Consider the following 27,739-nt stretch of genomic DNA (forward strand, 5'->3'; position numbering starts at 1 on the left):
CAAGGCACTTAGATGCAGAACAAGGGGGATGAGACTTGTTTCTTCGCCTACTTGGCATTTCTTTGGTTACACGTTTGTGGTCATTGTTATTTTTGTTGGTGGTTCCGAGAGAGAGAGAGAGAGAGAGAGAGAGAGAGAGAGAGAGAGAGAGAGAGAGAGAGAGAGAGAGAGAGAGAGAGAGACGCGCACGCACACACACACACACACACACACACACGCACACACACACACATAGGCTGTCAATAGGCTCTGTGCTTTAATGACAATAAATTCTGATTCTGATTCTGATTCACACACACACATGGCGTTTAGTTTAGTACTGGCACAGAGGCTGTGAAGAAGAGACAGATGTACAGAAAAGGACATTATGGACAAACACACTCACACAGACAAACACATTCACATGGACAAACACACTCACATGGACAAACACACTCACACAGACAACCTTACTCACACAGACAAACACACTCACACACGGAGACACACACTTACACGGACAAACAATCTCACATATGTATGTACGCACAGACACAGAGACGAGGAGAGGATTGCTGATCTCTGTTCACTTTATAGAAATTGCAGTTTGAATACATGTCATCGTCTTTGCCTGCTGAAATAACATTTGCTAAATCCTGACTTACTCACCTATTGTTGTGTGAAGTGACAAGGTATTGCACTGACTTTCTGCCGACTATTGCTCTCTGGCATTGGGCAGCTACTCAACAAGGTGTGCTGTTGGTTGATGAATAAATTATTGAAGGATCGACTGTTGTTGCAGTAAGGAAGGGTGCGTTGGTCAGTGTGCGAGCCACTCTAATAACCATTCAATGATGACGGTAGTAAAAGGTGTTTTCACTTTGCCATAGTACTCCTTTCCCCCTGAGTTGCATTGTATCATATGAAGTGAGTAATTGCTGTGTCACCTGAACACATCTCAACAATCTGCATGCCCAAGTTTCCACAGCAGGTTTTGTGAAAGCTTTGTGTAATAGCATACTGAACTGAGTTGTTTTTAAGGTCAGGAAACTTCTCAATCATTGTCTACAAACCCTCACACAAACACCTCTCCACCGCCCACCCCCACAGACAAAACATATGTAGGTGCAAATGCACGGCACACCTCCCTCAGTCAATGCTAAATGTGGTTGTGTTCTTTTCTTTTTTAAAGCACAAACAGTGTAACACTAAAACTGTGTGCCAACATTGCTTCACTGGTTGTGTTCCCGATTGTTTTCTGTTTTAGATAATTTGTAGATAGGCTTTAGGTTATGTATTACCTGGAGCGTTCAGAGGACTAGATCAAATGGGGAAATAGTCATAGGCTAACATTATGAGATACCACATGCAAATGAAATGGAAATGACAGGGTAGATGATGATAAGGGTTGTTGGTAGATTGTGAGTCCAGAGCTGTGTAGGTTTCCCTGGTCGCCAGGTTTGCTCCAACACAGTCCTGTTAACTTTGGGCTCAGGTTCTAATGCCTCTCTTGTCTGATGTGCATGGCAAACCCTGTAATGATTGGCGTGCACGTTTGACATTCCATAAGGCATGCTCCCGATGGAGGTGAGTTAAAGTGGTGCCACATGGTGTGTAAATACCAACGGTGTTGAACGTTTATGTGACGTCAATCTCGTGGGTCTCGATCAGACACACCTTTATGATACATGTTAATATTAATATATGCACAAGTTTTGAAGCATTTGGCTGACCATGAGGTTGGAATTCCAACTTGATACACACACATGCACATCAATGTATTGAATGCAGAGGTTAAACAAAATGGGGTCAGTCTAAACAGACAAAAAGTGTTGCGCAAACAAAATACAAAAGTTTCATGTGTGCCCATTAAGCTACTGTGCATGCGAGTCTCTTCAGTGACCACTTCAGTTTCTGTTTACCATTCAAGCCTTGGTAAAAGCATGAACGATCAGCTGTTGTTTATTGAAGACACCTGTACAACAGTTCACTCCTACCTGCTTGGTATGTCTTGATTTTGAATGATTTTACACCAGGAAGTAAGGTTATGAGCACGAAGTGTTGCTTTGTGATCTTATTATTCTAATCCAAAGGTGGAATTATACTGTTTGTTGGCAGGATTTAAGAAAGGCTTTTGTCGGAAAAAGTCGCTTGAATTAAAGTCACTCTTGTTGGTTAACGTGCACTGGCAGCTGTGTCATCGTTCAAGCACATACAGATCGGACAGAAAAAGGGAACAGAGTGGGCTCTTTCCTTACACACTAATCAACACTGAATTTAAACACTTGTGGAACGGGTTAGAGCAGAATCATTGTTGTCGTGAAGTCTTTTGCCAAGTGGTTTTTACAAATGAATGTTTTCCCTGGAATCTTAACTCTAGCAGGGCACTTCCCGGCAAAGGGTAAGGTGAAAGCAACCGTTATCATTAACACTGACTAGGGTTAACTGCAGCAAAGAAATACCTACAGTCATTGAGGTGACGGTAAAAGGTAACAAGATGATTACCCTCAGAGGGCGAACTCCATCTTCAAGTAGGCCGGGTAATGGGTGTGCGTGAGGCCGAGTACTGCAAGTGACAGAGCAGAATGAAAGGGAAAACAGATTGGTACTGATGGGAGGAAGAGGGCATACATTACACTCACTGGTGCCTCTGACGAAAGAACACCCGAGGACCAGCCAAAAGTGACCGTACGTTGCAGGTGTCCTTTCATGATGGATGTCATTTGGTAAAGTAAGTCAAGTTGACAAAGGCCAACATCACTATGAGGTGTCATCCAATCAAATGGGGCCCACATTACAGGTTCCACCGGGTACCTGTGAAGAGAGTACACTCTTCAGACCGTTAAAAGTGTCCACATATTGCAGATGTCTCTCAGGACTGATTTATTGAGGTAAAACAAATAGACAAGATAAGGTGTCCTTCGTTAATGTGGAATGTGTTTTTCTCCTCAGAGAGGGCAGATATTGCAGGTACCGTTGTCCCTGTGATGATGAGGCATCCTTTGACCAGCCTTTTGATAGCTGGTGTCCTTTCATGGCAGGTCAATAGTCAGGTTGAAAGGCAAAAGGACAACCGAAACTGTCCTTCATTTGGGAGGTATCTTGTCGTCAGAGGGGTCTCAGGTAGTACTGTATACAGTGGGTATACCTGGCCGGTCTCAGGTAGTACTGTATACATTACAGTGGGTATACCTGGCCGGTCTCAGGTAGTACTGTATTATAGTGGGTATACCTGGCCGGTCTCAGGTAGTACTGTATTATAGTGGGTATACCTGGCCGGTCTCAGGTAGTACTGTATTCAGTGGGTATACCTGGTCGGTCTCAGGTAGTACTGTATACAGTGGGTATACCTGGCTGGTCTCGGGTAGTACTGTATACAGTGGGTATACCTGGCCGGTCTCAGGTAGTACTGTATTCAGTGGGTATACCTGGCCGGTCTCAGGTAGTACTGTATACATTACAGTGGGTATACCTGGCCGGTCTCAGGTAGTACTGTATTATAGTGGGTATACCTGGCCGGTCTCAGGTAGTACTGTATTCAGTGGGTATACCTGGCCGGTCTCAGGTAGTCCAAGAGTCAGGTAGAGACAGAAGCTACAGGTACACAACTCTGGCAGCTGTGGAATGGTAGAGATGCCTGCCACACTGCGGGGCGTTGCGTGGTGAGAGTGCACACACACCTCCCACACAGAGCCGTGCATTGGGATGCTGTACTGTACTGTGTCTCAAAAGACAGCCCTGTTTGTTCTCTTCTTCCACCCTCACTGTCTTGTCTTTCTACCACAGGCACTTGACTTTGAAAACCCAATCAGAGGATGCTAATAAAGAAATAATTCCTTACTTTTTACCATCCTGAAGAAGGCAGCGACAAGCTGTCGAAATATTGATTAAGACTGTACCTAACCTGGTTACTGTAGTGGTATCTTTTGTTTAATTGCTAATAACAAAAAATATCAGTTTTCGTTATGGTTTCAAATTGCTTAGTACTAAGCTGTCTTGATAATGTTGAATCTCAGAAGTGATTCAGTTGTTCCATTCCCAAATAGTCCACCTTACTCTGCTGCGCTCATCAGTACTGTGTTGATGGACGTCAAACTTTGAGTAAATAGGAAGAAGAGGTTGTTGTTGATTTTAATCTCTGCTAAAGCGGTTAATGGGTCGGCACTGGGTTGGGGTCGGCGTTTTCTGTTTAGAATAACGATATCTCAGACTTGTGTCCCTGTCGTGACTGTGTCCATTTGATTGGTGTTGTTATGGGGGCGAGGACGCCCCCATTCTATACGGATAGTTTCGAGGTTGACCATGGGCAGCGCCATTTTGTTGTGAATTACGTCATCAGTTTGTGTACACAGGAAGTTGTGACATCCGTCACCCTATGGGAGGGGTGACGTCAAAATTGTTCATCTGTAGAAAGTTGTGAAATCCGTCACCCTATGGGAGGGGTGACGTCAAAATTGGTCATCACAGAGTTTGTGTAACACAGGAAGTTGTGAAATACGTCACCCTATGGGAGGGGTGACGTCAAAATTGTTCAACAAAAACATAATATGTCGCATTGTGCAGGGTCAACTGCAACAAACTCAAACGAGCCATTCATACCTAGCTGTATTTGAGTGACTTATATACCCGACATTTTTATTTCTTATTTTTAGCACAGGTGTAGGAAAAATCATGAACCAAAATGTTATTTATTTTCTAATTTAACATTTTTTTTACAAATATGACCATGGTCTTTTAAACATACAGTGACATTAAACATTGTTATGTTAAAAAAAAGAAAAAAGAAAAAAAGCTTTTGTGCACAAATCAGAAAATACATTGTACATTTTACCTACAGGCCAAACCGTGAGTGTCTGTGGCAAAGCCCGACCCAGGAAATTGCACTGATTTTATATTTAGATCCGAGGGAAATTGTCAAGAACAGGCGCTTGCATTTGGATGTGTCCAATGATAGTAGGTTTGGTTGTGATCAATCAGAATAATGTAGGAATAAAAATGTATGACAGTTTAGTATGATGACATGTAATTCACATATGCTGAAAATATGATATTATACATCATGTAATATTATTATGGCTGTTGCCATGACCATGAAACCCAACAAAGGTTTAATGTAATGTAATTCAAAATACCAAAACCGAGCACCTATTAATCTCGTCTTTGCGCGTGAAGATTGAGGCCGTCTGCCAGTAGCGGTTAGGTCATACAGTGGAACCCCTCTCTAGCGACCTTTAAAATGTTGACAAAAATCGGTCCTTGTGGAGGGGGGTCCTTACAGAGGGAGGGGGGCGGAGTCAGGGGGCCACAAAGAAAGTCAGATTTAAAAAAAAAAAGAAAACAGAGAAGTTTGAGTTGCTGACGACCGTTCCCTCTGAAAGCAAACTGCTTCGATTTCATGTTTGTCCTTGGTGTCCACCAGTTCTGGTGCATGTACTACCCTGGCCAAGTTTCCTCTCAAGACATCAAAGAGACCGCCCCAGTATACTCTACAGCCTCTGGGCGAACCACCTCTCATAGCTAAAACTGGGTCAATGACCCCTGGGAAGAAGGTCAGTGTCTATAAAATTTTACTCCTAGGCCTGCGGCCAGGGGGGGGGGGGAGTATACCGGTACCATTTGAGAATCAGACCAAATGAGAATTGAACCATTTGAGAACATCCTTTTTTTTCAATCACTACATCGAAGGCCTGCGGCCCGGGGTTCACATGTGTTTGTTTGTTTGTTTGTTTCAAACCCACACCCATATACACACATTTCCCATTTAAACCATTTGTCGGCCCCCTGTCGATATTTATCGACTAAGTTCCTTGTTGGTCTTCGTTTTAGTAATGATTTGTGTGAGAGAAGTTTTTTCTTTGGTATATAGGGCCGAGAGAGAGTCTCAGAATGATTTTCTCCAGTGACTTTGTTCGCTGGATTTGTTTTGTTTTTAGCGTTGCAGGTTCTAGTTGTTTGTGTATGTGTGTAACTGTTTGTGTATGTGTGTACTTGTTTGTGTATGTGTGTAACTGTTTGTGTATGTGTGTAACTGTTTGTGTATGTGTGTACTTGTTTGTGTATGTGTGTAACTGTTTGTGTATGTGTGTACTTGTTTGTGTATGTGTGTACTTGTTTGTGTATGTGTGTACTTGTTTGTGTATGTGTGTACTTGTTTGTGTATGTGTGTACTTGTTTGTGTATGTGTGTAACTGTTTGTGTATGTGTGTAACTGTTTGTACCCCCCGCGGGTTAGGGGGAAGAATTTACCCGATGCTCCCCAGCATGTCGTAAGAGGCGACTAACGGATTCTGTTTCTCCTTTTACCCTTGTTAAGTGTTTCTTGTATAGAATATAGTCAATGTTTGTAAAGATTTTAGTCAAGCAGTATGTAAGAAATGTTAAGTCGTTTGTACTGGAAACTTGTATTCTGCCAGTTAGGTGATATATTGTACTACATTGCAAGCCCCTGGAGCAAATTTTTGATTAGTGCTTTTGTGGACAAGAAATAATTGACAAGTGGCTCTATGCCATCTCCCCCCCTTTTTCCGTCGCGATATAACCTTCGTGGTTGAAAACGACGTTAAACACCAAATAAAGAAAAGTACTTGTTTGTGTATGTGTGTACTTGTTTGTGTATGTGTGTAACTGTTTGTGTATGTGTGTAACTGTTTGTGTATGTGTGTAACTGTTTGTGTAAGCATGTTTACCCAGCGGCTCACAGACAGTTCAGTAATGAGTACACAACGTCTGGCACAGTGCCTCTGTCAGTATGTGCTAGCTTCAGTCATCCACTCTCTCTCCTTCTCTCAAAGCTTAGGGGTGGGGGTGGGGGGGGGGGGGGGGGCTAAGGGGATGGGGTTGCTGGCAATGGCATTTGCAGGTACCCACAGATATTGTGCCAGTGATGACGCCACGTAACTAACGACTTGCGGTGTGTAGACAGAAGAGAGGGCGCTGCACTGTGTTAGCCATTATCTGGCTTTCCCCGCTCTACCTGTCTCTTCTTACCTGTGCATACCTGTCTCTGTCATACCTTTCTCTTTCTTAGCTGCTTGCACTTTTTGCTGACTTGTCAGCGGGGGGTGCTATATTTGTTGTCAGGCACACAGCAGGTGGTTTGCACGTTTAACTTTCTGTGTCAGACAGAGAGAGGAAGAGAGACAGAGAGAGGAAGAGAGACAGAGAGAGGAAGAGAGACAGAGAGAGGAAGAGAGACAGAGAGAGGAAGAGAGACAGAGAGAGACAGAGAGAGGAAGAGAGACAGAGAGAGGAAGAGAGACAGAGAGAGGAAGAGAGACAGAGAGAGGAAGAGAGACAGAGAGAGGAAGAGAGACAGAGAGAGGAAGAGAGACAGAGAGAGATGTAGACGAAACGTTGAAATGAAGAGACGAATGTTATTCTTTACGTATCAACACTTAATTGTACCAGGAATAGATAGCTTAAATATAAAGTACAATTACGTGTGTGTGTGTGTGTGTGTGTGTGTGTGTGTGTGTGTGTGTGTGTGTGTGTGTGTGTGTGTGTGTTTTTTGCGTGAATTATTATTTCCCATAACTATATTTTTTTTATTGACGATCATTTCTATTAATAAGCATTACGATCTCTGGTATGAATTCTTTTCCCCCCGCAGCATCGGCTTCATGTTATCAATGGATTTGTGTTTTGCTTATTGACAGGTTTCTAACAGCGTCAGTAAGTTTATATAATACTGTCACAGGACCAAGTCGGAATAGCAGGTAATGTCACACGCATTCCTTCTTTGCCACTACTAAAGCAAACGTGTGCAAGATTGTATGTTACACGCTTTGATGCCGAAATCAATTATTTTGATCATGCATTTATTTCTGAAAATGTTTACCTTCACATACATTCAGTCACTACCTTAAACACTTATGTTTTCAGTATTCATTTCAAGTGATCACGAACGTAGAAAAATGGGTATCAAAGTGTTGTTACATTTTGTTGTGCATTCTGAATAGTGTGCCAACAGGCCTTGGTCAGTCAACCACGTTTTATCTGTGTACTTCGTGTTTGACGGAAAAAGAATAACACCAACCCCGTTCTCCTGTATATAACTGAAAGCCACATTTTCTTCTTCATTCAATTTCTGTTTTCAAAAGCTTCGTCAACTTTCCACTTACACGACAAGCTCCCTTTACCAAGCTTCAATTAAGAACCCTGAATACGAAAGGTCAAAACAAAACCATAGGTACTACTTTCACTATCGTCGTCTGCAACGAAAACCGAAAATGGCGAAACGCTTTGCTACGTACACAGAGGACGAAATTTCAAAGAAAAGATCGAACCTTACACCTGTGACTAGGAAAAGTTGCATAGACAGTTCCGTGCGGATCTCACCACGTATCAACGTACATCCGATGCTCAGGACCTACAGATAGGTGACTTTTTTTATGCAGAGTGGGAGTTTTGTTTGTTGCCGAATTGATGTTGCAGATCGACATCAAAGCCGTTTTATGTACGACATTTATTCATTACATTTTTTTTGGTTTTTTTGTTAACTTTGCGCGGAGTGCGGCCAGGCTTTGTTTTTTTCGGTATGTAGTTAAGTGAAAGGAGGTCTGTGTCTAGTGTATAAACAACAACCCGGAGGTGCTTTAGTTTAGGATGGGAGGGTTTGGTTTGTTGTTGCTTTTTAACGTCCCTCAACCAGTCCTACTTGGCTATGCGGGACCCTGCAAAAGAAGAAAAAGCAAAGCAGATTTTACTGTCTTTCTCTTCACCGCCACCATGGGAAAGGTTTAGCGGCGCACTGGCGGTGTGTATGTAATTGATTAGGGATCAGCGGGCTACAGGTGTGATGTATCGGCGGTGTGACATTTAGGGGCCAGACAGGAGAGATGTAAGGCGTTGCACAAGACAAGTCACACCGATACAAAGACCCACAGGAGAGCTGTGATGAATGAATGTTGTTACGTCGAAAAGAATTAGTGTTACCACCGCCCAGCTGAATGCTAGATACGTTTTCTGCATCTGATGCAACCCGTTACCTGATAGGAAAAGTCTTTCTCCTGGCATGTCAGTAGGTCAGTGTTGGTACGGGTAGCCCAGCCAGAGACTGTTATGTAGAGGGTAGAGGGGAGAGACGGGGGAATGGCTGAACACTGGCTGGGGAAGTCTGTATATAGTTTTTTTTTTAATTACTATTTTTTAGGATTTGGGATCCCAAAATTGCAGTATAGCAATGGCTGAACTTTATGTCAAAAATTATTTGTTGTGAACGAGGCTTCAGCAACTCCGTGGCATGGACATTTTCTGGGATTGGCACTAACAACTGAGGCTAAATAATTAAAGTGTGAAGTTTTTGTCAGAAGGAGATTTTTTGCGACCGAGACTTCCTTCCACGTCAAGGGGTTCAGAGCCTGTCGCAGACTGTTCTTTTGCCAATCGCCTTGCCGTGTCGCAGACTGTTCTTTTGCCAATCGCCTTGCCGTGTCGCAGACTGTTCTTTTGCCAATCGCCTTGCCGTGTCGCAGAAGTACGCCACAAGTGCACACCCTTGACTTTTCATACTTGTGTAATGGACTGATTCATACTGCTACCAAATAGTCTGAAAATATTTAACCCTTGATCAGACTCATGAGTCCTTTAGACTTAACACTTACACTACAAGAAGCGCGGGTTAGTCTTGATACGTTTTAAAATCCCCGAGCTGTAGCATGCGAGGAAAGAAACCTGAATCAAGCACACTATGTTTCTCTGCCATGTAACCTATTCTAATTGTTGGAATACTCGTTGAAAAGGTAATGGGCCAAGAAGAAATCCGAAATAGGAAGTGTCATCGAAGGCTTTACCAATTTCTGTTTTACAAATTATCATCCACCGACAGTTTCGGGGAAACAAGTCAAATGGCGTTCAACAAGAAAACCGCACGGTCCGCTCACTGAGCAATGTAGTCGACGACTGAACATTTCACGTTGATCTTTGCCGAAGGCGAAGCAGTGAATGTCTTATCATACAGCCTTCAGCCGCGTGAAGTGCACACCAATCCTGCAGACCGCAAAGGTCGTGATCCTGCGAGACCCTGAGACCTCTCTCCCCATCGCCAGGGCCATCTCTCAACCTTTAACCCGCCCAGTTAGTCCTTGTCGTTGCCTCTTCTCCACTGTCAGCAAAATTTGGCATCTGTGCCGGAATAGCGGCAGGGTTTAGGGCGATTTGAAAGTAGTTTCGGCGTTTTTGCCGTCGCCAGAAGACATCCCCGTTATCCTCACCACTTACCTCGCAGTCCCATCTGCACTTCCTTCATTCCTTGTCCCACCTTTTCGTTACCTTCACAATCTGACTAAATTACACCGAGGGAGCTACCGTGATTGTGGTATCTTCGGAGAACTGAAGGTTTGAAAACAATTCAAGGTCTAAAATAAGATGAAGTCTTAACATTGAGGATGATAGAACACAGGTTTCACCGTGAACTCAGTGCCATGCAGTCTCCTCCTTTGCCGACTATGGGATTAGTTTGCTGCATATTGGTAGCGGCACTGTACCAGCTTTGGGTTGCATTCATATATAGCTCAGTGGTGCCAGTCTGTGTAGTTTGCCAGGAAGTTCAGCATCGGGCAGTTTGTATGGCGGAGTGACGAATGTTGCAGTCCAGGAAATTGTCGGGTTTCTGCCGAGGCGTCGCGGTATCGGCTGACACTTAGCTGGTCTCAGCAAGCAATCACGTCGCCAGTGTTGAGGGATGGGAAGGACACGATTTATTTATGCTGCCGGTGCAATCAATCATCTGGAGCTGGAGCACAGCGACTGACCTTTTTTTTTGTTGAATGCCAGGTATTTGATGCCTCGTGTGTTCCGATTTCCTGAGAGCTTTGTCAGTGAAGACAGTCCTCGGCCGAGTACATGAGATCCTGATAGAGCACCGTAGCAAAGACATTCTAGATATCGCTACGTTGTATAATATCTTTGAAGAAAGCATCTGTTACTCAAGCACCAATGTCTCAAGGTGCAGGCATATTCAGGAGATTGGCGGATATTGAGACATACAAGCCCCAGTCAAACTCTATACCTGTACTTGTGAAATTGACTGCAGAATCTTTGCAGTTAGGACAGACTCGCTGATTTGTAGAGTAGAGGACAGGGCCAGTGGAGCTGGTACCCCAGCAACACAGAATGGCACAGACAGTGTCAGCGGTTTACACTGTCACAAAGAGTGTGCCCTGGGATTGGGGGGGGGGGGGGGGCGGTCGAGAGAGGAAGGGGTAGGGGAAGCGGATTGGGCAGTGTTCCCAATATCGTCTGTTTTTTGGTGTGTGTTTGTTGTTTTTCTTCTCAATATTGGCGGCATGTTGCTCAGCGTGGGGCTGAGGTGAGATCAATGGTTGTCCCAGACAGGGCATTACACGGGCCGTGTTCCGGGCAATGGAACAAGTCGGGCGTTCGGGTCCTGCCTTCATCATGTACCCGCCGCACAGCAAACTTGATGCCCTGATACGAGAGCCATTGATTCACCCTCAAGTCCATTTCATTTCTGCTAAAAGCGAACAGGATATCCGATAGCATCTTAGATTCAGCACATATTGTTATTGTTGCATTGAGTTGGAAGTCCCTATGGGGCATCGGTTTTATTGACAGGAGCATCTTTGGAGAATCCACGCACAACTCAAGACGCACGCCCGCAAACACACACACACGCACACACACACACACGCACGCACGCACGCACGCACACACAACACACACACACACACACACACACACACACTCACACACACACACACACACACACACACAGTCACACACACACACACACACACACACACAGGCATGCATGCACGCACTTACACACACGCGCACACACACACCGATAAAGTGCTCGACGCAACTCATCACCGTGGCCCGAAGCAAAAGTGAACAGTTGTTTGGATTCTTCCTCATGAAGGGGTGTTTTATGTCTCTGACTTCGCGCTATTCTTTGCACAGGGTCCTTGCGTGCACAATTCAGTGTCTGAGCTTTTAGGCTTTTAAATAGAATGGATCTCATTCTTGGGAAGCCTGTCTGGAGATGGCACCCAACAGGGTTTTTTTAGCAGCACACAGTACCCTGCTTTAAGAGGAAGATGAAACAGAAAAGAATACGTTTTATTCAAAGGGATGGGCTGGAGCTTGGGAGTAGGGAGCTCAGTTGGTAGAGCACTGGACTTGTGATCCTAGGGTCACAGGTTCGAATCCCGGCAAATGTATGTACAGACTCAGATACGAGATCCATGTTCCAACCCCGTGTCACCAGGGTGGCACGTAAAAGTCCTCGGTCATTCTGCCACAAGTGCAGGAGACTGATTGCATCTAAACACCTGCTAGCTTTCCAATGGAACGAAGCGATCAGAATGTCCCACCATTGGGATAATCGAGTTTATGAAATAAAATGAAAATGAGAAAAGGAAATGAGATTTGGAGTCACGAAGAGAAACAGAGCTTCTTCAAGGTCTGTGGGTTAATCAACCCAGCATCATACTCACTTAGAGACTGTCGACAGGTGGGCTTCAGTGCCCGGACTAACTCCCATCATTCTTCAAGGTCTGTGGGTTAATCAACCCAGCATCATACTCACTTAGAGACTGTCGACAGGTGGGCTTCAGTGCCCGGACTAACTCCCATCATTCTTCAAGGTCTGTGGGTTAATCAACCCAGCATCATACTCACTTGGAGACTGTCGACAGGTGGGCTTCGGTGCCCGGACTAACTCCCGTCATGCCTGGCAGGCGGAAGCAAGGGAGAGTACTCTGAACCACTTGAGACACGCTTCAGCTCAAGGAGGAACAGTCCGTCAATACAGCCCCGGATGTACCTTGGAACACTTGACGCTTTTGCTTCTTCGGCATTTTATGTCTTCTACCACGGAAGAGAGATATCTTCGTTTCTGCAAGACAGATGAATGGAAATTGTGTGTGGTGAGGTTTTGGAACCAACGACTCAGTTTTGGGCCGAGGAAGGGTGGGGTGGAGGTGGTAAGTGTGGGGCCAATAATGCTAAAAAGAGTCCAACATGTCTCATCTGGAAAGCCATGCCAAATGAAATGTGACGACAGAAACAAGGTGCCCGATACTTTCCCTAAAAGAGAACATGTCTAATGTGTTAATGTCGTCCATTTTCTAGTGTCCTGAGCTGAAAATTACCTTGTCCACCTTTTGAAAATGTATGTCACAGATGCCATGGTTTACCCGACAGCATCCTGTACATCGTCTGCTGTGCTAGAGATTTTCATGCGCTAGCTGTTTAACTTCTGTACTCTCTTATTTCATTCAGCAAGCTTGAACCTTTTCTGTTGTGTGTTACTCAACCAACTTAGGCTTCACAATGCTTCCAGCGATTTCAGAAACAGTGTATGTGTGATTTTAATCCTTAAAATACACAGCATACTGGTTTCAGTATTCGAGAAGCAATTCCGGACTTGCAGTGCACTTTTTGACCGATGGTGTGCGATCAGAAATTCAAAACGACTTGCAATCACTCGTTCTGATTGTATTCTGCCATCTCTCGGGACATGGGAGATAAGCTAAGGGAAGGAATGTGGGGCTGCACAACAACACCTTGTATTGTCCAATGGTCTGTGTGGCGGACAGTCATAGGCAGGTCCGAGGTGTCCAATGGTTTGTATGGTGGACAGTCACAGGCAGGTCCGAGGTGTCCAATGGTCTGTGTGGCGGACAGTCATAGGCAGGTCCGAGGTGTCCAATGGTTTGTATGGTGGACAGTCACAGGCAGGTCCGAGGTGTCCAATGGTCTGTGTGGCGGACAGTCATAGGCAGGTCCGAGGTGTCCAATGGTTTGTATGGTGGACAGTCACAGGCAGGTCCGAGGTGTCCAATGGTTTGTGTAGCGGACAGTCGTAGGCAGGTCCGAGGTGTCCAATGGTCTGTGTGGCGGACAGTCATAGGCAGGTCCGAGGTGTCCAATGGTTTGTATGGTGGACAGTCACAGGCAGGTCCGAGGTGTCCAATGGTCTGTGTGGCGGACAGTCATAGGCAGGTCCGAGGTGTCCAATGGTTTGTATGGTGGACAGTCACAGGCAGGTCCGAGGTGTCCAATGGTTTGTGTGGCGGACAGTCACAGGCAGGTCTGAGGTGTCCGTTGGTTTGTGTGGCGGACAGTCACAGGCAGGTCCGAGGTGTCCGTTGGTTTGTGTGGCGGACAGTCATAGGCAGGTCCGAGGTGTCCAATGGTTTGTATGGTGGACAGTCACAGGCAGGTCCGAGGTGTCCAATGGTCTGTGTGGCGGACAGTCATAGGCAGGTCCGAGGTGTCCGTTGGTTTGTGTGGCGGACAGTCACAGGCAGGTCCGAGGTGTCCAATGGTTTGTGTGGCGGACAGTCACAGGCAGGTCTGAGGTGTCCAATGGTTTGTGTGGCGGACAGTCACCGGCAGGTCCGAGGTGTCCAATGGTTTGTGTGGCGGACAGTCACAGGCAGATCCGAGGTGTCCAATGGTTTGTGTGGCGGACAGTCACAGGCAGGTCCGAGGTGTCCAATGGTTTGTGTGGCGGACAGTCATAGGCAGGTCCGAGGTGTCCAATGGTCTGTGTGGCGGACAGTCATAGGCAGGTCTGAGGTGTCCGTTGGTTTGTGTGGCGGACAGTCACAGGCAGGTCCGAGGTGTCCAATGGTCTGTGTGGCGGACAGTCATAGGCAGGTCCGAGGTGTCCAATGGTTTGTATGGTGGACAGTCACAGGCAGGTCCGAGGTGTCCAATGGTTTGTGTGGCGGACAGTCACAGGCAGGTCTGAGGTGTCCGTTGGTTTGTGTGGCGGACAGTCACAGGCAGGTCCGAGGTGTCCGTTGGTTTGTATGGTGGACAGTCACAGGCAGGTCCGAGGTGTCCAATGGTCTGTGTGGCGGACAGTCATAGGCAGGTCCGAGGTGTCCAATGGTTTGTGTGGCGGACAGTCACAGGCAGGTCCGAGGTGTCCGTTGGTTTGTGTGGCGGACAGTCACAGGCAGGTCCGAGGTGTCCAATGGTTTGTGTGGCGGACAGTCACAGGCAGGTCCGAGGTGTCCAATGGTTTGTGTGGCGGACAGTCACAGGCAGGTCCGAGGTGTCCGTTGGTTTGTGTGGCGGACAGTCACAGGCAGGTCCGAGGTGTCCGTTGGTTTGTGTGGCGGACAGTCACAGGCAGGTCCGAGGTGTCCAATGGTTTGTATGGTGGACAGTCACAGGCAGGTCCGAGGTGTCCAATGATCTGTGTGGCGGACAGTCATAGGCAGGTCCGAGGTGTCCGTTGGTTTGTGTGGCGGACAGTCACAGGCAGGTCCGAGGTGTCCGTTGGTTTGTGTGGCGGACAGTCACAGGCAGGTCCGAGGTGTCCAATGGTTTGTGTGGCGGACAGTCACAGGCAGGTCCGAGGTGTCCGTTGGTTTGTGTGGCGGACAGTCATAGGCAGGTCCGAGGTGTCCAATCGATGTGAGCAGCACTCACGACACATACATCCGGTCAGCTCCAGGGGAAAGCACTCGCTGATAACCTGCACGTATGTACAGTGCCCACGTAAAGCAAGCCACGGGGGCGATGGGAGGTGTGCACTTTGTGATTTCTTCACATTGCAGGCAATCATTCTGTCACAAAGCAGACATAATCACAATAGTGGACATGGCAGGAGACATACACCCACTGGGGTCAGGAAAGCAGACACACGCACAATCGTTTTCAGAAATGCAAGCATACACACAACAGTGGTCATGAAAACAAACATACACACAACAGTGGTCATGATAACAAGCATACACACAACAGTGGTCATGATAACAAACATACACACAACAGTGGTCATGAAGACAAACATACACACAACAGTGGTCATGATAACAAACATACACACAACGGTGGTCATGATAACAAACATACACACAACAGTGGTCATGATAACAAACATACACACAACGGTGGTCATGATAACAAGCATACACACAACAGTGGTCATGATAACAAACATACACACAACAGTGGTCATGATAACAAACATACACACAACAGTGGTCATGATAACAAACATACACACAACAGTGGTCATGATAACAAGCATACACACAACAGTGGTCATGATAACAAACATACACACAACAGTGGTCATGATAACAAGCATACACACAACAGTGGTCATGATAACAAACATACACACAACAGTGGTCATGATAACAAACATACACACAACAGTGGTCATGATAACAAACATACACACAACAGTGGTCATGATAACAAACATACACACAACAGTGGTCATGATAACAAGCATACACACAACAGTGGTCATGATAACAAACATACACACAACAGTGGTCATGATAACAAACATACACACAACAGTGGTCATGATAACAAACATACACACAACAGTGGTCATGATAACAAACATACACACAACAGTGGTCATGATAACAAATATACACACAACAGTGGTCATGATAACAAGCATACACACAACAGTGGTCATGATAACAAACATACACACAACAGTGGTCATGATAACAAGCATACACACAACAGTGGTCATGATAACAAACATACACACAACAGTGGTCATGATAACAAACATACACACAACAGTGGTCATGATAACAAACATACACACAACAGTGGTCATGATAACAAACATACACACAACAGTGGTCATGATAACAAACATACACACAACAGTGGTCATGATAACAAACATACACACAACAGTGGTCATGATAACAAATATACACACAACAGTGGTCATGATAACAAGCATACACACAACAGTGGTCATGATAACAAGCATACACACAACGGTGGTCATGATAACAAGCATACACACAACAGTGGTCATGATAACAAACATACACACAACGGTGGTCATGATAACAAACATACACACAACAGTGGTCATGATAACAAACATACACACAACAGTGGTCATGATAACAAACATACACACAACAGTGGTCATGATAACAAACATACACACAACAGTGGTCATGAAGACAAGCATACACACAACAGTGGTCATGAAGACAAACATACACACAACGGTGGTCATGATAACAAACATACACACAACGGTGGTCATGAAAACAAGCATACGCAAAATAATTGTCCTGAATACAAGCACAGGGGTCATAAATTAAAGCATACGCTCAATATTTGTCATAAATACAAATATGCGCACAATAGGGGTCATGAAGACAAACATACACACAATAAGGGTCATGAATACAAGCATACACACAATAGGGGTCATGAAAGCATGCATACGCAGAACGTGCTGGTTGTGACACTTTGCCGGCCATGTCAGTGCAGTCAAATCAGAGATAGGCACAACTTGCCGGTCGCAAAATCAGACATTTTCAGAGATTTCCTGTTGTGCAAGTTCCTGTTGTGCAAGCAAATACGCGCACAATTCGACACTCACATAAGCACACATACGCAGAAAAAGAATAGAAGTCATACAAAGTGGCAGACAGACTAATGCACACACAAACACACGCAAACACATGCACTCACGCACAAACAAATATCGCAAGAAAAGAAAGGATGGGAACGTCAGGGTGGAAATTTGAGAGAGAGAGGGAGGGAGGGAGGGAGAGAGAGAGAGAGAGAGAGAGAGAGAGAGAGAGAGGGAGAGGGAGAGGGAGGGAGGGAGGGAGGGAGGGAGGGAGGGAGGGAGGGAGGGAGGGAGGGAGGGAGGGAGAGAGAGAGAGACAGAGAGAGAGAGACAGAGAGAGAGAGAGACAGAGAGAGAGAGAGTGTAGCTGAATGTTGTGTTAAGTGTGTCTTGCATGGTATTCTGCCTCTCCCCATCCATCGGCCTACAATTGTCACAAATATTGATCACCATCCATCGGCCTACAATTGTCACAAATATTGATCACCATCCATCGGCCTACAATTGTCACAAATATTGATCACCATCCATCGGCCTACAATTGTCACAAATATTGATCACCATCCATCGGCCTACAATTGTCACAAATATTGATCACCATCCATCGGCCTACAATTGTCACAAATATTGATCACCAGGCAAGTTCCCCTTTGTTTCGCTTTTAAGACTAAGTACTTCAAGTCCATTTGCACAGAAACACTCTATCGATTAAACTGTTATAATGCTTTTTGGCCAACAACAGTGCGCCATTTTCCACTCCTATTCGCCACAGTTTTCCCATCTGTTCCTTCCACTGCTGTCTAATCGCGAAACTTTAGTAAATGTCTTTTTCTTTGTCTGTTTAAAGTTTTAACTACATTGAACAAAATAGTTTGTCCTTTTTTTTCTAAAGTTTTAACAACATTGACAAAAATAGTCACTTTTGTACTTGGAAGATTGAATACGCATTAATTATTCAGTCACACACTGAAGCGTTTTTGTTTGTTTGTTAATTTCAAATAATGTGGAGAAGCCTCTGAACCTCTGCAATAATTGTAATGCGGGTGAGGGGTGTTTCTGTGTGTGCGCATGCGCTGCATTTGTTGTTGCTGTTTCTATGTGTAAGTTTTGTAGATACCAGTGTTTCAAAAGTTCTTTAAAGTTTATCGCTTATAATGGAATTCGATTTGTCTGTAGTATAGACATTTTCTAGAATACATCATGTATTGTTTGCATTAAGTCTTGAATTGAACAACAGTTGTTCATGCTTGAACACTAGACATCCTGCAACTACCGGAAGTTTCATATCTTACGTTCCTGGATCAGCATCCTGCAACAGTTCACCATACTTTCACACAGCTTATCTTGCAACTAGTTTCATATCTAACGTTCTTGGAACAGCATCCTGCGACAGTTAACCATACTTTCACACAACTTATCTTGCAACCAGTTTTATATGTAACACTCTGGGAACAGCATCGGTTAAATGGATCCTTCTCAAAAGTCCAACGAGAACTGAGACCAGGCCGTTTTGCTCCCCGCGAGTGAAGACTAGCAGTCGGGCTTTTAGCTTATCTCAGAACCAATAAACTGCAGTTTTGCTTCAAAATGGTGGAGACAAACTTTGATGGCCCAAGCTTTGCAATTTGGACTGCATGCACACTGCAGTTAGCTCCATCAGAGGTCCGATAGTCCAGCTCCTTGTGATCTAGGTCTCGGACAGACCTTGCAAATTGTAGTTGATTTGAATCACATGTCCGATAATCAAACCATTTTGTGATCCATTTCTGTATCTGTCTCAGTGATGTATTTCTCTGATAGGTCATGTCGCATTGCCGTTATACAGATGCATTATATTCTAAGGGGCTGCACGTACTCAGAAAGGCATATGCATCAAGCTATGATGAATTATGGATTTTTTTTTCTTCAGAGGCGTCGCTTTGGCTTTCATAAAATAAAAGATGCGTCTTCTGTTCGCGAAGGAACTGTATTTAGTCAGATTGAGGAAGGGAAATTGAACAAATACACACTGTTCCCTGTAGACAATTGTTTCCCATTCAGCCTTGCAGATAGATTACGGTTGGCACAGGACGAGTGCTTTAAACAAACTGGTAGATTCAAGCGTTGCTTTTGGGAAAAAACATTTGATGTTTTTGATTGGTCTTTTTGCAGGCATCGTGCATGGTGGGCCTACTATATTATATTGATAAATTATGTTTTCTCGACATGAAGTCGGTGCACATTTATGAAAGCGAACCGAAGTTGTTGGAGAGAAAGCTGACAGTGCCTTGCTTGGTGTGCCTGTGGTGAAGAAAGCTTACAGTGCCTTGCTTGGTGTGCCTGTGGTGACACAGTATGTGTTTGATTGATCGGGGGCCGTGACTAGGGTCTTCTTTCCGTGCCAGTGAAGCGGTTTCTATGGGGGTCAGGCGGGGGGAGAAAGTTTGCAAAGAGGGGGAGAAGTCGTGGGCCAGTGAAGCGGTTTCTATGGGGGTCGGGCGGGGGGAGAAAGTTTGCAAGGAGGGGGAGAAGTCGTGGGCCAGTGAAGCGGTTTCTATGGGGGTCAGGCGGGGGGAGAAAGTTTGCAAGGAGGGGAAGAAGTCGTGGGCCAGTGAAGCGGTTTCTATGGGGGTCAGGCGGGGGGAGAAAGTTTGCAAGGAGGGGGAGAAGTCGTGGGCCAGTGGAGCGGTTTCTATGGGGGTCAGGCGGGGGGAGAAAGTTTGCAAAGAGGGGGAGAAATCGTGGGTCAGTGGGTGGCAAGTGAGCAACATATCGTGATGGCTGCTGCTCAATTCCTTGCTGATCTCTAATGATCTCATTGCTTCCCGCTACTCGTTTTCGTCTGGTCTCTTCATCTCTGCCTGTCTCTCTGTCTGTATGTATGTCTGTCTCTCTGTCTGTATGTATGTATGTCTGTCTCTGTCTGTATGTCTGTCTGTCTGTCTGTCTCTCTCTCTCTCTCTCTCTCTCTCTCTCTCTCTCTCTCTCTCTCTCTCTGAGTCTCCCTGTCCCCTGTCTCAGTCTCTCTCTCAGCAAAGAGCTTCCCCTCTCTCTCTCTGCCGTAACAGATTTTGGTCGTGAGGCAGTATGAGACGGCGATGGCGGCCTGACCAAGCGTACAGAGGTCGGGTGTATGCCTTTGCCATTGTCATAATAACTAGTGTGCTGTTGATTTATTTTACAAATGTGGGACGTAAAGCAGTGGACGAGGGCGATGGGCTGACGCTGAGCATACAGCTGATAGAGAAATACCCCAAGAATACAAAGAACAACATTATCACCAATATCATACCCTGTTTTGTATCATATTACAGAGTGTTGGACGCAACGCAGTGGACACTCGGCATACAGCTGATAGAGAAGTATTCCCAGAGAGCAACATCTTCACCAATATCATACCCTGTTTTGTATCATGTTACAGACGTGGGACGCAAAGCGGTGGACGAGGGTGACGGTCTGACGCTCAGCAAACAGCTGATAGAGAAGTTCACCAAGAGTTGAGAGAACAATATCATACCCTGTGTTGTGTTGTGTTACAGACGTGGGACGCAAAGCGGTGGACGAGGGCGACGGTCTGACGCTGAGCATACAGCTGATAGAGAAGTTCACCAAGAGTTGAGAGAACAATATCATACCCTGTGTTGTGTTGTGTTACAGACGTGGGACGCAAAGCGGTGGACGAGGGCGACGGTCTGACGCTGAGCATACAGCTGATAGAGAAGTTCACCAAGAGCACGGAGAGTGGGGCGGACAGGGTCAGAGTTCTCTGCTGTGGCTTCATCCTCAACCTCACCAATGAGTGTGGTAAGTCCTACACTATATATGAACACACACACACTCACCCCCCCTCTCCACCCCAACCCCCACACTTCCCAACCCCCAACCCCACTTGATTCTTTAAGGTCACCAACAGAGACATTATTGAATTACCAAACGGAAGTTCAGGATGACGTAGAGCATGACGTGTAATGACTTCTAATGACGACTTAGCATTCTGAATCACGACGATCAAGATGATGTAAAACGAGACGTGAACGTCGTGATTTAGAGTGCTAAGTCGTCATTAGAAACCATTACACGTCATCCTGAACGTCGTGATTCAGAGTGCTAAGTCGTCATTAGAAACCATTACACGTCATGCTTTACCTCATCATGAACGTCGTGATTCAGAGTGCTAAGTCGTCATTAGAAATCATTACACGTCATGCGTTACCTCATCCTGAACGTCGTGATTCAGAGTGCTAAGTCGTCATTAGAAATCATTACACGTCATGCGTTACCTCACCCCGAACGTCGTGATTCAGAGTGCTAAGTCGTCATTAGAAACCATTACACGTCATGCTTTACCTCATCCTGAACGTCGTGATTCAGAGTGCTATAAGTTATCATTAAGAATCATTACACGTCATGCTTTACATAATCCTAAACGTCCTGATTCAGAGTGCTATAAGATATCATTAAAAATCATTACACCTCATGCTCTATGTCATCCTGAACGTCGTGATTCAGAGTGCTATAAGGTATCATTAAAAATAATTACACGTCATGCTCTACGTCATCCTGAATGTCGTGATTCAGAGTGCTAAGTCGTCATTAGAAATCATTACACGTCATGCTCTACGTCATCCTGAACGTCGTGATTCAGAGTGCTAAGTCGTCATTGGAAATCATTACACGTCATGCGTTACCTCATCATGAACGTCGTGATTCAGAGTGCTAAGTGATCATTAGAAATCATTACAAGTCATGCTTTACCTCATCCTGAACGTCGTTATTCAGAGTGCTAAGTCGTCATTGGAAATCATTACACGTCATGCTTTACCTCATCATGAACGTCGTGATTTAGAGTGCTAAGTCGTCATTAGAAACCATTACACGTCATGCGTTACCTCATCATGAACGTCGTGATTCAGAGTGCTAAGTGATCATTAGAAATCATTACAAGTCATGCTTTACCTAATCCTGAACGTCGTGATTCAGAGTGCTAAGTTGTCATTAGAAATCATTACACGTCAAGCGTTACCTTATCCTGAACGTCATGATTCAAAGTGCTAAGTGATCATTAGAAATCATTACACGTCATGCTTTACCTCATCCTGAACGTCGTGATTCAGAGTGCTAAGTCGTCATTGGAAATCATTACACGTCATGCGTTACCTCATCATGAACGTCGTGATTCAGAGTGCTAAGTGATCATTAGAAATCATTACAAGTCATGCTTTACCTCATCCTGAACGTCGTGATTCAGAGTGCTATAAGTTATCATTAAGAATCATTACACGTCATGCTTTACCTCATCCTGAACGTCGTGATTCAGAGTGCTAAGTCGTCATTAGAAATCATTACACGTCATGCGTTACCTCATCCTGAACGTCGTGATTCAGAGTGCTAAGTGATCATTAGAAATCATTACAAGTCATGCTTTACCTAATCCTGAACGTCGTGATTCAGAGTGCTAAGTTGTCATTAGAAATCATTACACGTCAAGCGTTACCTTATCCTGAACGTCGTGATTCAGAGTGCTAAGTTAATTGTCATTAGAAACCATTACATATCATGCTTGACTTCATCCTGCAAACACCAGTCAATGTTTCAGGCCGTCTAAAGTCATTGATACATACTTTAGCGCCCCAACTTAGTGCTGAATTCCATTATGATGGCGAAAAAAAGACCCATACATTTAATCTCTGCTCAATTGGTGGTATTGACTGGAGCATTATAATGGACACTGAAATAGCGTTGCTTGTGTCAAACTGCACGTTTCTTTACCTGTTGTGATGTGTATGTACGCGTGTGCTCGAGCGTGTGTACTCTCCATCTCCTGCGTTTAGCGTTTAAAGTATGTATACCTGGGGGTTTATTTTGACACCTGCCTCCGCAATTAGCGGCTAAATTAGGACGCTGTGTTCGTCATTCCAGACTGCTGCCTGTCAAACTCCTATAACTCTTTCCCATCTCCTTGACTCCAAAGCCTAAACTAGCGAGTCTTTGAAAGCTGCAGGTTTTTTGCCCAACCTTGGCTTCGAGTCAAGAAAGTGTGAAGTGTTTCATTTAAGTGTGTGAAGCCACGTAAGTCTGTTTACACTGGGAGTGCTCAGCTCCCGCTGCCAGCTTTTACAATGCTAAACAACCTCTGCACCTATTCTCTCACTTTTTATCTGCTTCTTTTCCAAGTTCTCCTAACTTTTCTTGTTTGTTTTATTTGTCATTCTTTTCTTTATTTCTCTTTTCTTTTTTTCCATTCTTTTTTGACTCAGCTTCTTCTTCTACGAACATTCCTTTTTTTTCTAATAATAATAATAATAATAAAGTGTATTTATATTGCGCCTATCCCTTACAAAAAACAAAAATATTTGGCTCTAAGCGCATTACAACATGTGTAGGGACTTGGTACAATCAAGTCTGACAAATACAATAACACAATATACAGTCGGTCTCTTGGGTAAAAATGGGAAAAGCAGCTTCGACATTTAAACACTGCTACTAAAAAATCCTCTAACAATGCATACTGCTTTACAATATGCATTTATGTATAAATATAGTTAAAGAACATCGAGTTAATAGCAATTAGAATTCGTTTTGCTCTCCTTAGCTCATAGACTGCAATACGTCATTCCAGAATACCTCCCACTTTGTGTGAGAGAGGGGTGTGCTGTATACCTATCCTTTCGTTTCTGCCATTGTTAGGGCGTAGAGATGAGAGAAGCGATCGAGGCGTGAGGTGGATGAATGTGGAAGGAGATGGAAGATAGAGGGTGCTGAAGTGTCACGCAGGGTTCTGGCGTCGTGGTGATGGTACGATGAATGTGGAAGGAGATGGAAGATAGAGGGTGCTGAAGTGTCACGCAGGGTTCTGGCGTCGTGGTGATGGTACGATGAATGTGGAAGGAGATGGAAGATAGAGGGTGCTGAAGTGTCACGCAGGGTTCTGGCGTCGTGGTGATGGTACGAGGAAGCATAGGGCATATTGTTAATCACGATAGATTCATTTAAAAACGTTAAGTCTGACTGCTTTCTGCGCACGACCTCATTTACATGATATACCCACGTGTGGGTGTATGGTTTTGTTATGACATGGGTGGTCTCTCTCAACGGGCTTGTTTTAGACTCCCTCTTTTTTGAAGAAACAGGTATTTCACAGTTTCGAAGATCGTCAAACGAAGGTAGCGCTGCATTTCTTTGCGTTTCAGATACGGTTTTGTTTAAAAAAAAACACCTCTTTTTTTTAAGACCAAAAGGGTCAGAGTTTCGAAGATCGTAAAACGGAGGGAGCGCTGTCTTGCTTTGTGCTTCGTGGACGGGTTTGTTTTACACTCCCTCTTTTTGAAGACCTAGATGTTGCAGAGTTTCGCAGATCGTAAACCGGAAGACGCATGGTAATGCTTTGTGCTTTTGGTACGGTTTGGTTTACACTCCCTCTTTGTGAAGACCTAGATGTTTCAGAGTTTAGGAGATCGTTAAACCGGAAGACGCATGGTAATGCTTTGTGCTTTTGGTACGGTTTGTTTTACACTCCCTCTTTTTGAAGACCTAGATGTTGCAGAGTTTCGCAGATCGTAAAACGGAGGCAGCGTTGTATTGCTTTGTGCTTCAGGGACGGTTTTGTTTTATTTAAACTCCCTTTTTTTTAAGATCTAAATGTTCCAGAGTTTTGGAGATCGTAAAACGGAAGACGCATGGTAATGCTTTGTGCTTTTGGTACGGTTTTGTTTTACACTCCCTCTTTTGAAGACCTAGATGTTTCAGAGTTTAGGAGATCGTTAAACGGGGGAAGCGCTGTATAATTGCTGTGTGCTTCAGGGACGGATTTTAAAGATCTAGATGTTCCAGAGTTTGGAAGATCGTAAACCAGAGGTAGCACTGTGTTGCTGTGTGTCTGAGGCCAACGTGTGGGTCTGGGATGACGGCAGCTTACTGGCAAGCAGAGCTCAGCTTCTGGCACCGCACACTGCGTAGCCCTTAATCAAAGAGATGCAGAAATGTAAACTTGGCTTCCCTTACAAAACATACTTCTCATTTTTTAACGTACACAAATTCTCCCCAAATGAAGTGATGTTAATGATGTAGCTGTTTTAACGCGAACTGTTTATTTTGTTGAGTAATGAGGCTTGTATACGGTGTGCAATGTTTGCGTGATTGAAAGATTTTAGTGTGTGTGTGTGTGTGTGTGTGTGTGTGTGTGTGTGTGTGTGTGTGTGTGTGTGTGTGTGTGTGTGTGTGTGTGTGTGTGTGTGTGTGTGTGTGTGTGTGTGCGTGCGAGCTTGCGCGCGAGTTTGTGTGTCTCAAACATAGGATAGAGGCAGTAAGGAACAGGTGTGAGCAGGGAACAAGCAATACACGTGGCTGCTGACTTGGCAAATTTGTCCTCCTTAAATCGACAAGCTCAGGTCAAGGCCTTTGGGAAGTTAATTAAACAACCCATAGATTCGTAATTACCGACCAAGATCAGCGTTTGCGAACCAACAGCGAGACGACTTAGTCTTTCAGTCACAACACAAACGTCATCCGATTATCAGAGAGTGGGGTCACAAAGCCGTGCCATTTGCCGGGCGAGAGAAGAGAAGAGTGTCGCTATCTCCCTCACAGGTTCGCGTTTCAACTCATTACCGGTCCTCGATGGAACTCGGCGGCAACAGGGAGAAGTTTACTGCCCACTGTCGCCTGATAGCGGCGCTAACTACCGCACGAAATCTAAAGTCAGACATAAAGAAGAACTAGGTTGGATTCATAGACATAGAAAGAGTACTCTTTCTATGTCTGTGGGTTGGACTGGGTTGGGCGTGTAGTGTTGCAATGCAATTATTACTGCCCACTGTCGCCTGATAGCAGCGCTAACTACCGCACAAATCTAACCAAGAGTCAGAGAAAGAAGAACTGGGTTGGACTGGGCGTGTTAATTGCAATGCAATTATTACTGCTCACTGTCGCCAGATAATGCTCCCATTACTGCTCACTGTCGCCTGATAATGCTGCCTAACTACCGCACACAAATCAAACCAGTGGAGTTTTAATAGCGTAGAATGGAGAACTAGGTTGGACGGGGAGGGCGTGTTGCGGATCAATTATTCATCTCCACATCTGGCTGATAGTGGTAAATCTTCTAACTACTGCTCACAAATGAGACAAGAGTTATCTCAGCACAGAAAGGAGAATTTGATTTGTTTAGGGCGTGTTCAGATCCAGTGGAGGTATTTCTGGAATGCTAAAGGGCTTCTTGAAATATCAGTTCCATTATCCGGTATGTTGTGTCTTTGGACTTCTTTATCCCGATATCTTGATGGATTAATCACATCGCCAAATCCTTTGCTTTCTTTCTCCGCATTGCACGTGCTCCCTGCCCACAGTGTCGTCGCGTCTCTGTCGCCCTGTCTACATGACGATCATGCTTAGGTTTTCGCGAACTCGAAAACAAAGGGGGGGGGGGGGGTCAACAAAGTGACCCCCATCCCTTTTCAAGACCCAAAACATGTGACAAACTGACTGAGGTCTTCGACGAGGTGGTCGTACATTGACGGAGGTCTTGGACGAGGTGGTCGTACATTGACGGAGGTCTTGGACGAGGTGGTCGTACATTGACGGAGGTCTTGGACGAGGTGGTCGTACATTAACGGAGGTCTTCGACGAGGTGGTCGTCCATTGACGGAGGTTCCGAACAGACAATCTGAAGCAAAACAAGGGGTTGAAGTCGGGGTTTCCACCCCCAGACAGAAATTTCTCTGTCTGTGATTTCCACAGTAGTAGTAACCTTTATTCTTTCTTTTCATCTTCCTCTGGCGGTGAATGTGCAACTAACGGGAACAGAATTGAGAAGATACATTGCACACGAACTTTTTTGCATCACGAGCGATGGAGAGGCTCTTCCACTGGTTGTCATTTCACAAGAGTCGTGTCTAAGGTCGACTAAAATGAATGCGAGAAGCGTTCCACTGGTTGTTGAAAACGAAGTACCGCCGGCTGAATTGTGGGCTGCCCAAAGTTCACTGAGAATCACCGAGAGTCTTCAACCTTTTTTAGCGAGAGCAAAGATGTTCCACGCTCTGCAAGAGCATAGCCTGGAAGATCTTTGCCGAGAGTGTGCATCTTTTTGTCGCACATGTCCCCTCCATTTCCCATTTCCTCCGTTGGGCAGAAGAGGCGTGCAACAGGAAGATGAAAATGAGGACTTCATTACGTTAACAGCGGCAAGAAGGCCTGCAGCTATTGAGCAATGTTTACACACTGACGTGCAATTTGACGCGACTCACAATGGACGCTGATTGAAACGGGCATTCTGTTCGCTCTCTTTTCTTGCTCCCTTCTCCATGTTCTCTCACGTCTCGGTTATGCTGAAGGCGTCCAAATCGATCATATCTACCCAAAATGAGCAACCCCGCAATGAATGGTCCCGTAATGGGTGACGCCAAGCGACTTTCATACAGAACGGGCGACCCTTGTTTTTTGCGG

General features: G+C 45.1%; 1 protein-coding gene across 1 annotated transcript in view; it reads left to right on the forward strand.

The window, feature by feature from the left end:
- The window catches only part of LOC138958050 (rap1 GTPase-GDP dissociation stimulator 1-like), a 90,545-nt gene that overhangs the window by 10,293 nt on the left and 52,513 nt on the right, over positions 1-27,739 (forward strand). Inside the window, exon 5 of the mRNA XM_070329101.1 lies at positions 20,954-21,100. Within this exon, the coding sequence (XP_070185202.1) occupies positions 20,954-21,100 (147 nt within the window). The remainder of the gene's footprint in view (positions 1-20,953; positions 21,101-27,739) is intronic.

The sequence above is a fragment of the Littorina saxatilis genome, linkage group LG2, assembly GCF_037325665.1.
Source record: "Littorina saxatilis isolate snail1 linkage group LG2, US_GU_Lsax_2.0, whole genome shotgun sequence".
Taxonomy (NCBI): domain Eukaryota; kingdom Metazoa; phylum Mollusca; class Gastropoda; order Littorinimorpha; family Littorinidae; genus Littorina; species Littorina saxatilis.